The 13776-nt window shown below is 35.5% G+C and overlaps 1 protein-coding gene across 1 annotated transcript; it reads right to left on the reverse strand.

The window, feature by feature from the left end:
• Nucleotides 1-4118: 4118 nt before the first annotated feature.
• Nucleotides 4119-5667, reverse strand: LOC110727004 (F-box/LRR-repeat protein At3g26922-like). The gene is made up of 4 exons (XM_021906539.1): nucleotides 5486-5667; nucleotides 4825-4966; nucleotides 4583-4732; nucleotides 4119-4493 (listed from the first exon to the last, which is right to left on the reverse strand). Exons 1-4 carry the CDS (start codon nucleotides 5665-5667, stop codon nucleotides 4119-4121), a joined length of 849 nt encoding a protein of 282 aa, XP_021762231.1.
• Between the last annotated feature and the right edge of the window lie 8109 nt (nucleotides 5668-13776).

Consider the following 13776-nt stretch of genomic DNA (forward strand, 5'->3'; position numbering starts at 1 on the left):
GGCAGAATTGTGGTATGACTATGAAGAAGAAATGCAAGATGCAGGCATATGGGACTATGAATCTGAAGATGAAAACACGGATAACAACCAAGAAGAAGAACAACAACAGCAACACACAGAAGCTGAGGTTGCTTCCTCACAAATGCAACAACAGCTTCATCAAGAGACTCAAATGGCAGGCAGAAAGCAACTAACAATGCACAAGAGAAGAAAAATTGTTGATGCAATGTTGGTGAAAATGCATGAGGGCAGATTACCAAGGGGTCACATGAAACATTTATCATCTCAATTCAATGTTCACAAATCAACCATCACAATAATCTTCACAGAAATAAAAAGATAGTTGGCAAAAAGGGACTTGATTGATGTCAGGACTAAGAAGATTGGCAGAACAGGGAGAAAGCCATTGCAAATTTCTAATGAAATTCTACAGGCAGTCCCTTTGCATTTAAGGCAGACAGAAAGAAGTTATGCAGGAGCACTGAAGATTAGTCATAGTATTATTCACAGCTTGAAGAAAAGAGGAAGGCTAAGAACACACACATGCTGCAACAAGCCAGCACTGACATCAGATCATAAGATAGCTAGACTAAGATGGATTTTGTCACACATAAATCCAGTTACAGGTAATGAGGACCCCACATTTGTTGACATGAAACATGTCATACACATCGATGAGAAGTGGTTCTATTTGAACCCTGATAAGAGGAGGTTTTATCTACTGCCAAGTGAGGAGGATCCCTACATGGCAGTACAGTAAAAAAGATTCAAGATGAAGGCAATGTTAATGGCAATTATAGGGAAACCATTATATGACAGAAATGGGGAACTCCTACATGATGGGAAGTATGGCATATTCCCATATACTGTCCAGCAAGTAGCACATAAATCAAGCAAAAAAAGGCAGGGACTTTGGAAACAAAGGCACTCCAGAATATAAACAGAGAAGTAATTAGAGATATGTTGCTCACAAAGGTCATACCAGCAATCATCTCAAAGTGGCCTGAAAGTCTGGCCAAAGATGTGGTCATCCAATGGGACAATGCAATGCCTCACCAAGTTCCTAGGGATGCAGAATTTATGGCAGCAACAACAACAATTGGGTTCAACATTCAATTTGTTTTTCAGCCAGCACAATCACCTGATTTGAATGTGCTTGATTTAGGGCTATTTAGGTCTATTTAATCTTTGCAATATCAGTCTTTTCTTAGAGACTTAGATGAGCTAGTTGAAAAAGTCAGAGACGCTTATGAAACATTCAATCCCCAAGTTAACAAGTACATCTGGGTAACTTTGCAAAAATGCATGATAAAGATCCTCAAGGCAGAAGGTGGGGACAAGTACAAAATACCCCACATGAACAAAAAAAAACTTAAAAATATTGGCATTCTACCAGAAAAAGTAAAAGTCCAAAAAGAAGTAGTGATGGAGGCTGTGGAGTACCTAAACACTATGTTAAGGCCAGCAAATCAAGGCAATGAAGAGGCAACAGAAGATATGGAGTGGATGCAGATTAGGGGACTCATTACATCAATAAGACAACACATGGACTGCCGCACATAACCACTTAGCTATGTTAGGTTTTTTTTTTTTTTTTTTTTTTTTTTTTTTGTATAAATATTGTTGAATTACCAGGTGGTTAGGTGTATTTTGTTCATTACAATGATCCAAGCATGTAAGGCAGTCTGTTGTAAAGTCTTTAGATGAAGGCATGGTCTCTTGTACCCACATTTTGAATGGAATATGAATGACAAAGAATGAGATTTTATGTGGGCACTCAATCCATCAGAGGGTTTTTATGTCATTGTTAAATAAACCACTAATGCACAAGGGTACCTCAACAACAACAACATTAAGCATGTTGTCGGAGCAAAACACTTGTGATTAGTGAAATTCAATGGAATCCCTTCATCATGTGGATTTGGATAAGGTAAATAGCACATCACTGTAAGGGACTCAATACAAACCAGGATACACAATCTAATCACAAGGGACTCCTTTAAGGAATTAGTAAAGCAGTAAGGGACTGACTAGGCAACAATGAACATGAACAACATACCAGCCTCATCATTCATCAATCAAATCCCCACAACCAACATAATCCATCAAATAGAGGACTGACTACCCAATCAACAACAACAATCACTACCAAATGATTTGAAGTACATAAAGCCAGTATATTCCAATAAAGCAGCAACTAGATCAGGCAACAAATACAATATACTAACAAAACCAAACACCCAACATTCTGAATATCAGATAACTAAACTCAACACAACCAAACATCCAATAATCCAGGCTGGTCAAACAAGAATCCACCAGTATCAGAAACTAAGGACATGGTCCAATAAACCAACACAATCAGACAACCAACAAGCCTAGCATCACATAAATTTACTCAACAGACCCAACAACCCAAGTATCCAACAGATCAGAAAACAAGCCAACATAGCCAACAAACCACCAGATCAATCCTAAGTAACAGAGCCAACATCCCACCAGATCTAATAAACATACTATCCAAAAAATCAAAACATAGGGACTCAAAAAATAGGAAAAAATTAGTCAAGATAGCCAACAAACCACCAGATCAATCATAAGCAACATAGCCAACAACCCACCAGAACAAATCAACATACGATCCAAAAAATCAAAACAAAGGGACTCAAAAAAAATTAGTCAAGATAGGGTAAGGAATCGTTACGCAAGCAGTCAGTTGGAGGGTTGAACCCTAGGGTTCATCCGCCTCTCACAGATTTGCACAGGAGGGAAAGCCTTCTTACGAGGAGTGGACGAAGCATCCTCCTCTTGAGGCTCATCATCAGATGAGAGCACGACGTACTCCACATCCGGCAACCTAAGCATCCGTCTACGAGCCACCAACGCCGCCCTCCTTCTAGCCTGGATCTTCGTGGGAGGCCTAGCCCTCTTAGATCTGGGCTGTTTTGTGGCCAAGGAACTCCCCTCACCACTGCAGAGGCCAGATCTAAAGTAACAGAAGTGAAATCAAGAGATTTTTTTCCACGAGACTCCCCCACCCCCTCAGCCTTGTTCTAACGCTCCTCCTCATCACAGCTTTCAAGGACCTTACCCAGGGCCTTGTAGGTGGTGGAACTGCAGTAAGGGAAAGCCTCACCAGACTCGTAGAATTGTCGAGGAAACGAGATCCAGTTTCAAAGGATTTGATGAGGGAAACAATCAGCTTTCCCTTGCTAACATCGCCGGTGGCTATGAAAGCATCGCGAAGGGGATCAAGGTTCAACATTGCGCAGTTGAGGACTCGTAAGTGGTAGGATCTTATGTGTGAAGGTGAGATCTAGGGACAAATTATGGAGGAAAAATGCGACGAACATGAGAGAGGAAAAGGTAGAACATGAATTAGGGTTCTTATCAAGAACTCTCCAGAAGATAAAGGGAAGGTCAGCCATCAGAATTTAATTTTGGTGGTTGGGAAGTTGAGAAAATCAGAGGAGTTTGGGGGAGAGTGGTTAGATTAGGTTAATTAGATTAAGTATAGAATAATATGTTTAAAGTAAAATAAGGGTATTTTATAAAAAATCTGAAATTGTAATTAAGGGTAAAATTGTAATTATATGGGTTTTTGTTTACTAAATATAGAAAGTAAATAAATAGTTGCACATAATAGTGAGCGGACTAAAATGGCAAAAGTTGCACATAAAAAAAACGAAGGTAGTATTAATAATCAAGTTTCAAGTACTACGGAGTAATATAGTTCACCCTATTAAATAGGTGATTGAGGATCATACCCAGGCCTAGGGCGAAGATTAATGTTTACAGAATCTTCAGCAGTAGCAGTTTTAAATACAGACCAGGGGAGGGGTAGATAAATAGAAAGTCTGGTAACAAAATATCCAAGTTTTTCGTTCCTTGCTTTCTTAGCCCATATATATATATATATATATATATATCTGCTAGCTTGTTGGTAGTCCTTTCCTCAAAAGATAGCTTAGCTTAATCTACGACACGGTTTTAAGCAGATCCCTGCAGGTGATGACATTAGAGGTCAGCTTTCCTATATGTTGTAATGTAGTTTTACAACGTAACATCAGTGGCATCACAATTTCACAACACAAATTTAACAAACGACATACCCGGCCTTAAGGAGGAGAAACTACTAGTTTACACTCATATGAGGCCCTGGGAACTTCGTTGAGCCATCCAATTATTGCATCCATGGTATTTTCATCAACGTTACTTCCCTTGAAATTGATTTTGACCACCTTCAAGTTTACGGCGTTGTTCAACAGATATTCCAGCAGTATCTTATCAGCATCAACCACATCCAACAAGCTGGCGTTAACGACTTCAAGGGTTGGAAACATACATTTGGGTAAAGTTGAATGTGCTGGTAGCTGTGGTTGGTATTCCTCTAGATTAGCAAGATGTGGAATGAATTCCTCTAGGTTTAGCTGACCTGAGTGCGGTAGGTAGTCCCCCAAACGTATATTGGTGCAATATTTGTCATCTTTGCTCTGAAGTACCAAAGATATTAACCATTGAAATTATTGGAAACACTCAGAGTTTAAATAGCTGGACTTCCCGAGAAATAATCAAAAGATACGATATTAGGAGCACACTGCAAAATCCATAGCACAAGATACCGCCATGAAAAGTTTGAGCAGTTGGTTGAACTAAAGTCGTAGTCCACAATCACATGGGTCAAGTTTGGAAACAAAGGGCGTTGATCACGCTCAGTATACCCGGGAGCAGACTTAAAATTAATTAGATGCAAAACAAAACAGAAAATTGTATCAGATATTACAGTGACAAAAAGCAGAAAAACTTAAAGAGTATATTGCTTACCTTTTTCGTTGCAATATCTAGTTTAAAAGTCTTGAGGTTAGAAGCATGGTTAAGGTCGCTAATCACTTCAACATCGTAGCGTTCTTTAGAGTTGAGTCCAACATGAAGTCTAGCTTCAGTCAGAGAGGGCATGTTTCCATACCTATATTCAGAAAATTGGCCACCATAAATCTGAAGGTATTCTAGGCTTGGACAATCTATTGTAGTCCGTTCAAATCTTCTAGGAAACACCATTTCCTCAACAATTTCCAATCTCTTTAGAGAAGAAGAATATATACACATATTTTTCGATCCCAAGCACTTAAATAAAGCCAATTCTTCAAGCTAAGGTAAGCTCATCAAGATATTTTTCGAAGGTAAATCGTCTGGTAATTCAATGAATTTGACGTGCAGGGTTAAGAGACTTGGTAGATGAAATGAACCCCAAAATGGGGTTCTTAAGCCGAACAACTTGAGCACTGTAAGTTTCTAACTCGAAAGAGTCCCAGCTGGTAGTATTCCCCCGACATGTACAAGATCCTTCTCAACGACATCCCGTCGCATTATATTCCTAATCCATGAATGATAATGGTAGTCACTAACTTGTTTCGCTGATAAGCCAGAAAGATGAAAAAGCCTTAATGAAGGTGAATCATTACAGAGCAAGACTCAATCCACAAACGCTTTGAAGTCGTTAGCTGAACCAGACTTCAATGAAAAGTTTAGCACAGGGACTTTAGTCCAAATGGATTCCCATCTTTTAGACAATATGCTTGTAGCAACAGCTTCTTTGGTTGACAAAAACGATAAGATGAAGGAAAGGAGGACATCCGGCAAGCTGCTAATCCTGTCACCCTCGGCCATTGTCAATTCTCTGCAGTGGAAAAAGAAAAGGTTCAAAATATTTTTCTCTCAAAAACAACTATATATATATGAGAGGAAAATAGAAACATGTACTAGAATCTATACATGGACAAGATTGAGTTAAAGATCAGATGAATTGGGGTAAATTATAAGGATCCCGCTATTCCGCTAAAAAGCGCCAGATAAGATTTATATTTAGTATAAGATATTTAGTTAAATTAAAACAAAAAATATTCTTTATACTAGGGTGGCCTACACGCGCGGAGGGGTAGCTCTTGCGGAGATTATTTTGTTTGGGTGTGTGTTTCACCTTTGGTTTGGGTGGTAGCTTTAATCCGTACTATTTGGTTCATGTGCGTTTGAAATCCACCAAAATCTTTTATATAAATTATTTTATAAAATCCTCTAAAGTTTGACAATATTATTCAAAAATTATTATATATTTAATTAATTTGCATCTCTTCATATCATATTATTATCCCTCCATATCTTAAGGGGCAATTGTTAATTTAGAACTCTTAATTGATTTGCCTGTTTCAATAATCCTTAGTATAATAATTCTAGCGTGATTTTCTTCAAATGATTTTTTTTTTGTGAGCTTAGGTTATACGGAGTAGTAATATGTGAAATGTTGCAGCTAAAAACTTAATAATGTAAGTTCTTTAAAATGTTTTACGACCATCTAATATCTATATCTCATACAAAAGCAATAACCACTTAGTTATATTTTTCCTCTTAAATTCTTTCTATTTCTCTCCATAATTAATACCATTTTTTTTTCATTATCGATTTCCCTTGATTTTAGGATTTTTAAGTAGGGCCGGCAAAAATTGACCCAACCCGAACCGAAATAGCGGGTTTGGGTTGAGATTTTCAACCCGAATACTTAAATGGGTTGAGACGAACCCGACCCGAAATTAAATGGGTTAGGTAAAGGTTGAAAATTTCAACTCGAAAATGACCTACTTAACCCGAAAATATTTTTGGGTCAAAATCAGGTCAGGTTAACCCGAACCCGACTTTAAAAAAAGTCTTTAAAACAAAACGAAAAAAAAAAAAAACCTACTACCAGCCCAAGGCCCCAAACCCCAAGCCCAAAACTCTAAATAGAAACCCTAACTCACTCTCACTCTCTCATCTCAACCTTCTCATAATCTCACTTTCTCAGCCAGTCAGCCGTTTTCACATTTTCTCTCTCTTTCTTCTCCTTATCTCTCTTCTCTTTCTCTCTCTTCATCTGTTCTCTTCTCCTTCTGTATCTCTCTTCACCGTTCTCTTCTCCTTCTTTATCTTCATCCGGAAAGCTTCAATTCATCCAGAAAATTCGAATTTGAACATCTATTCTCTGATTTTTGTGATTTTTGTTCTTTATATTCGAATAATCCTTTCTTAATTAATTCATCTGAAAAGCTCCTCTTTCTCTCTCTTCACGCGAGCAAGTCAGCAATGTCACGTGAGTAAGCTAGCCACCGTCACTGTCACAGCAAGCCCGGCCGACCACCGTCACTGTCATTATCTATTGTTGAGGTTTTTTGTACTTTAGATCTATCACAGCAAGCCCGGCCGACCACCGTCACTGTCATTATTTTTGATGAAATTATAATGTAAGTATATAAATTTTGTTAGTGACAATCGCCTATTTTTCATTGATCTAGTTGTTCTGAGTTTTTACATATCTTTTTCTGATTTTTTTTTTTTTTGTTTTTTTTTATGCGATTTTTTTGTATTGTTTTATGGGTTTTTTGTTTGAAATTTTTTTCTAGGTTTTATGTTTGATAGATTTTGAAGAATTCAGGGAATGTTGTGTATAATATGTTAAAAAAATTCGAACATAAATCCGGAAAAAAAAAGGTCAGATCAGGTCATTTTCGAGTTGGGATTTTCAACTCGAAAACTTAAGTGGATCAGGTTCGGGTTGGGGGGGTCACCTGACCCGAAACTAGGTGACCCGAACACGAACCCGACCCGACCTGATTCGTTTGCCACCCCTATTTTTAAGTTCTTTATACCTCTTGATAACATCTGCTCAAATATCATTATTTAATATGAATCGCTTTCACAATTCCATAACGTAGTTTCTGCCATCAAACAATGTACATTTCAAAAGCTAATAAACCTTAATGATAGTTGCAGTTAGAGGACAACAAGATTATAAATAAGAAGAGCAACCATAAAGGAGTGAAAATAAACAATCTCTAGGTAATAAACAGTCTCTTCGTACATATAGTTTTTTTTTTTTTTTTTTTTTTTTTTTTTTTTTTTTTTTTTCTTTTTAAATAATAATAATAATAACATATGAAGTATAAAGCATTAGAAGTTTTTAATATTAAAAAAAAAGCATTACATGTTTTTTGTTAAAATAAAAAACTTTAAATTAATTGATGATATGTTTAATGAAAAAAAAACATTAATATACTTGATTAGTGCCCATATGATACTCGGTAGTAATAATCTTTTTTCATATAATTAATTTGTGATATAATATAAAAATGAGGCAACTCTTGTGAGATAAACAAATGCAATGTATATAAGAAAAATGAGATAATAAGGCAAAAATTATTAAAATTACGATTGAGGAAAAAAATATTAATATTGCTTAGTTGTGTTGAATATATTTAAAAATAGTATACATTATATTACATTAATAATGCATGTTATTCCCAATAAAACTATACAATGTAGACGTCGTATGTCTTTTTATTAATAAATTACTTTAGTTCAAAAATATACAATGTACTTCCAAAATATAAGCTAAGTAGAATAATCTTTTTTACAAAAACCTAAACCTGACATCAAATATTATATTGGCGGGAAATTTTTAATATATATATATATATATATATATATACTGATTAAAATGTCCAAATTGACCTTGCTAGTAGGTGGGTAATTCTTTTGTTATGGTTATCTTCTATTATAGCCGATTAATGAAAAGTGGCTTATTATATGAAGTGTGATGGCTCCATGTCTTCAAGTTTGGAGCATTTTATTAATTAATTGTCTATGACGAGTATAAATTATATATAATATATGTATTAGTCAAATTATAATTGATCATAAAGAGATAGCTTTTTTATCCGATATAAATAATTTAGCAAACTAATAATCTATTGTGTATTAATTATTTAACAAGAATTTAGCTCCTGAATGGCTGAATAAGTTACTTAAGACATTTTTACATAAATGCTGCAAATGAAAGATGAAATATTTCCTTTGATTTGTTTCCAAAATTTGAAGGATACTTTTATAGTTATTACAGCTAAAATATCTCAGATTTATTTTCATTGTGTGAAATTTCTATAAAGCCTGATTTTTATTTCTATATTTTGATTTGAAAGCAGCTGGTTGGATATTACATCTCATTGGATATCAAATTAAGATTAACACAAATATCTTAAGTCAAAAAGTTAAATTGAAGGGTCTCAGTGATTTATTTTGTTATCGAGATGATTTTTAACCTTTTACACTAGCTTATATTATGAGATCATCATTTGATCATTTACCTTTATTGGTGAGGCTCAATTTGATTATCACTAACCTTATAAATATTGTTATTATCTATTTTTTTTTATATCTATATTGATACCTTAGCGTATCCATTTTTTTTAAGACTCATTATTGGTCAGACCACTTTACAGATCTCATACGATCATTTCTCACCTATTGTACTATTAAGTAACACATTAAACCATGAAAATATACTACTTTCGTTAATTTTTATGTGTAACTTTGGAGAGGTTTTTGGTTCACGAGACAAAATTTAAAGGGCAAATATTAGAGGAAATAAATAAAGGTAATTAAAGTGATAGGAGAGAGAAAGTAGACCCACCCACTTGCAAACTTGGTGGGTAAGGGTAAAATTATGAAAATCTGAAATTTTAATTCAGGGTAAATATGTAATTTCTAGGGTTTTTGTTTACTAAAAATAGAAAGAAAATAGAAAGTTGCACATAATGTTTAGCGGACAAAAATAGTAAAAGTTGCACATAAAAATTAACGAAGGTAGTATATTTAATTTTTAGAATTGAATGAGAACTAAAGTGTTCCTATATTAGTCCAAATTAAGTATACAAAGTTTTAGATAACATCTATTCAAAAAAAAAAAAAAAAAGTATTAGATAACATTAAAGATGAAATTTCTTAAAGCAAAATAGTCAAGCGAGCATACAATTTGATTGCTTCGTATTATTTAAACATTTTGTAATTATTTTTTATAGGATAGATTTTTTTTTTAACCCGATTTACAATGAATGTATTAAGCCATTAATATACATTGACTAATGTGTCTGGCCATGAAGGAGAGCAATTGAATGCTTGATTGCATTTCTTTTTTGCAAAATAAAAAAAATTTGGAGAAATTCTCAATGGTGCTCTTAAGGTTTTTATTTTTCTCGAATGGTAAACAACAAAAAATCATTCCCTTCAAAAAAAAAAAAAAAAAAAAAACAAAAAATCATATTATCATTGGTAATCAACTATTTGTATTACTAATTCAATGGTGACATTAATGAGATTAATCTATAAATATAAGTCTAACCATAGTTAATAAAAGGCAAATTGACTAATATACCCTTGAAAAATAAGATTTTCCTTTACGTTTTTAACAATTAAAAAGGAAAAAAAAAATCACTACCAGCCATTCTAGTACTCCACCCTGCCCAACGCCTAAACCCAATCCACCTGCCCCCGATGCTGGCCGCTCCCAAACCTTCCTCCCCCAGCGCCGACATCGACTCCCCCCCCTGTGGCAACGCCTCCCTTTCCTCCCTCCCGGATCCCCCACAAAACCCACGAAATCCCTAACTGAAACCCCCAATCAAGTACCCCCGATCTCCATTGACAAGGCGCCACCCACCGACCAAAACCCTCGCTGGATGCCGTCGACCAACACCCCTATTCCCTCCACTCACCTTTGATCTACGCCTTTGGTCACTTGCGAATTTTAATTTGACCTTCCCAATCTAAAATTTAGGTCAAATAATCACTAAATTTATATGTTCTACTAATCAAAAGCTAACCCCAATCTCATTTCTGGGTAATGAATAGAGATGTCAATGGGGCGGGGCGGGGCGGATGTTAATGTTGGCTTTCCCATCCCCATCCCCACCTAAAATTTTCATCCCCATCCCCGCGGCGGGTCTTAAATTCACCCCCATCCCCGCCCCGACGGGTATAATTCCAAAACCATTGCTTGTAATGAAGATACATTTGCAAAAAAAAATAAATGATGAACCCACAAATTTATTGCACATTTCTTTGATTTGAGATGGTGTTGGTGTTGGTGGTGTTAGCGACACCGCTGAAGAGAGAGGAAATGACTGCGGGGGTCGAAATTGGGTAGTTTAGGGGTCGCGACGACTAGGGGCCGGGGAGGGGGTTCAGCCTAGCGTCGGCGCCGAGGAGGGGATCTTGGTGGGCGCGGCCGGCCGGGCAGGGGTTGCAGGGGAAGAAGTGGGGTGGTGAGTTTTTGTTAAAACAGGGCATTTTAGGCATTTCTCTTTTCCCTCTAATCCCTTTTAAAAGATTAACCATGATTAATAATCTTTAAAATGCTTAACTAATGTTACCACTGAATTAGTTTTACAAATTATAGATTACCAAAGATAATCTGATATTTTAGTGTTTACCATTGAGAAAAAAAAAAAAAAACCTTAAGAGCACCATTGAGATTTCCCAAAAATTTATGAATTTCAAAGTAAGTGAAAGAAAAAAAAAAAGTACTTCGCATTCAAGCTTTAGCTCTTCCATTCTATAAATTTGATTTCCTAATAGACAAAACTAGACAATAGAAAGTCTTAGTTCTTAAAAAGTCATACATTTTCTGCATATAAAAAGGTAAATGATATATTATATATCTTTGTTTTTTCAGATATTGTAACGTTTGCACTTTTGACATTACTAGTTCCCCCCCTCCCCAATTGTGTGAAATTAAACGGGAAGTATAAACTGTGTAATTTTTGTTTATAAAAAAAGTGGTATTAAATGTATATGTAAGTTAAACGAGGCAAGATGAAAAACTTTTAAAATATCGAATGGTTGTTGTGATGTTTTCGGCGAAGAGATGGTGGTTGTGATGGCGGTTTGGTGGTGAAGAAGTGAGGTCGGGGTGCAGCGCCGTGATTGAGACCTGAGGTAGGAGAGGATTGAGGAGAGAGAAAGTTGAATGGCAGTATAGAAAAGACAATAGTATTCTTTGAGTAGCATATTTTGTTATTCATATTGAGTAACTTGAATTTCCTCCTACTATTTGAATATCACATAATTCACTCAAATATTGCAAAGTTATACTTCCTCTGTTCTTTTAATATCGCACCATAGGGGGTTGGACACACTTTTTTCTGGTAGAGGGGAAAAGGAAGAGACAGAAAGGTAAAAATACATAATTATCCATATGATGTAAACATAAAGTAAAGAATCAAATGTTAAAAGTAAGGATATATTGGGTATTTACAATATAAACAGAGATATTTTATTTCCTAAAATGGATATAGCGCAATTTTTGTGAAACTTTCTTAAAAGGTAAGTGTTGTAATATTTAAGAAACAAAGGAAGGCATAAAATTAAAATTACTTCGTATATATAGAAAAGTTGAAAGTTCCCCTTGTATCATTAAAATTGACTAAGTCACAAAAATATTCCTCATCTTATTATGTTGTTGTAATTGCAGATTATACATAGGGTACTCACAATGCTGAAAATTTTCTAGTGCCTAGGTATCAATAATTCCGTGGAAGAATTATAATCTACTACATTCTACTGACTTAAACTACAAAAATCAATCAATAGTACTAAGATCTAGCAGGAGGTAAGACACAGACCAAAGGCGGTGCAGGCAGATTACTAATATTTGCGTCGTCGATATCTGGCAACCGAAGATGAGGGGGCGTACATACCCAGCCACTAAGGGTATACACGAAATTGAGATTATAAATCTTGATCCTGAATATATTACAAGCATATTAGTTCCTAAACAAAATATCAAATATAAATTATATCGAGTTCACTTAATCATAGAGTATGAACTTTGATTGACTGCTATTAGCTTGCTTAGTGGGGAGAGAGATATGCCCACGCTTTCTGCCAACAATCATCCAGTTCTCCGAATTTGCCTCAACTTTGATGTAGACAAAAATGATCGCAAACTACTTATTATAGAAACTAAACCTGAAATAACATACCAAGTATTTGATGGCATCCTCATTTCAAACAAGTTTTAGTTACATGAGTGGAGAAAAGACAAACCAGCAATTACAGTGATATTTCTGAAATACCTTTAAGAATCGTTTGGAGTTCCTGAAATACAAGAGGGAGTTTGCATTAGCCTGAAAATTGACTACCTTCCAGCCTTATATCTTTCCTGGGTTTCATATGCAAATTTGCCTGAAAATTGTGTCTAATAGTTGAGGTCCAATAACATGTTTTTATACTCTATCATGCCCCTCACATGAAAGCCCTTTGGGCTTAAAATGTGGATACAACATAGGCCCTCCGCATACCCAGCGAGAAATATTCCACTTGAAAGTGGGGGGTTGATGAGATTCAAACCATGACCTTTGTGTCACGCTGTCTCCGATACCATGTTAAAGGACCAACTCAACTAAAAGCTTAAACTGATGGTTGAGGTCCAGACATATGTTTTTATACTCTATCATATCTCATATGATGAGATGGGTTGGACTTACTTGATTCCTGAAATAGGGAAGAGGGATGAGCAAAAAGAAGAATATTGCAACTAGAAAGCAATGGAAATTGAGTGCCAATATTCTTGTTTTACCTTCTTGTCCTTGCGTGCACTTCTTTCCAGTTCGAACTAGATATCCCATTTCCCTCTCCACAGAACAATTAGATATCACTTTAACATTCTTTTGATTTTTGAAGTTCCACAGAACCTCATTCACAATTGTAGAAGTAACACGTAACAATGTCTCAACATTGTTCTGATAACGAACAATTAGAAGATTTTCTCAACCTTTATTTTTCACAATTTCGATCTCAGTTTTGCATGAATAAAATTGTACAATTAGGAAAGGCGGCTCAAAAACGATAAAGTTATGAATGCTGGTTGAATCAAACTCGTTATCTGAATGTGCATCACGGAGAAAAAAAATA

The sequence above is a fragment of the Chenopodium quinoa genome, unplaced genomic scaffold (assembly GCF_001683475.1).
Source record: "Chenopodium quinoa cultivar QQ74 unplaced genomic scaffold, ASM168347v1, whole genome shotgun sequence".
Classification (NCBI taxonomy): Eukaryota; Viridiplantae; Streptophyta; class Magnoliopsida; order Caryophyllales; family Amaranthaceae; genus Chenopodium; species Chenopodium quinoa.

Coding starts and splice junctions, on each gene's coding strand:
- LOC110727004 (XM_021906539.1), bottom strand. CDS start 5,667: ATGGCCGAGGGTGACAGGATTAGCAGCTTGCCGGATGTCCTCCTTTCC. Junction 4,967..5,485: donor TCAGCTAACGACTTCAAAGC/GTTTGTGGATTG, acceptor TTCTGAATATAG/GTATGGAAACATGCCCTCTC. Junction 4,494..4,582: donor TGCAGTGTGCTCCTAATATC/GTATCTTTTGAT, acceptor TTGGTACTTCAG/AGCAAAGATGACAAATATTG.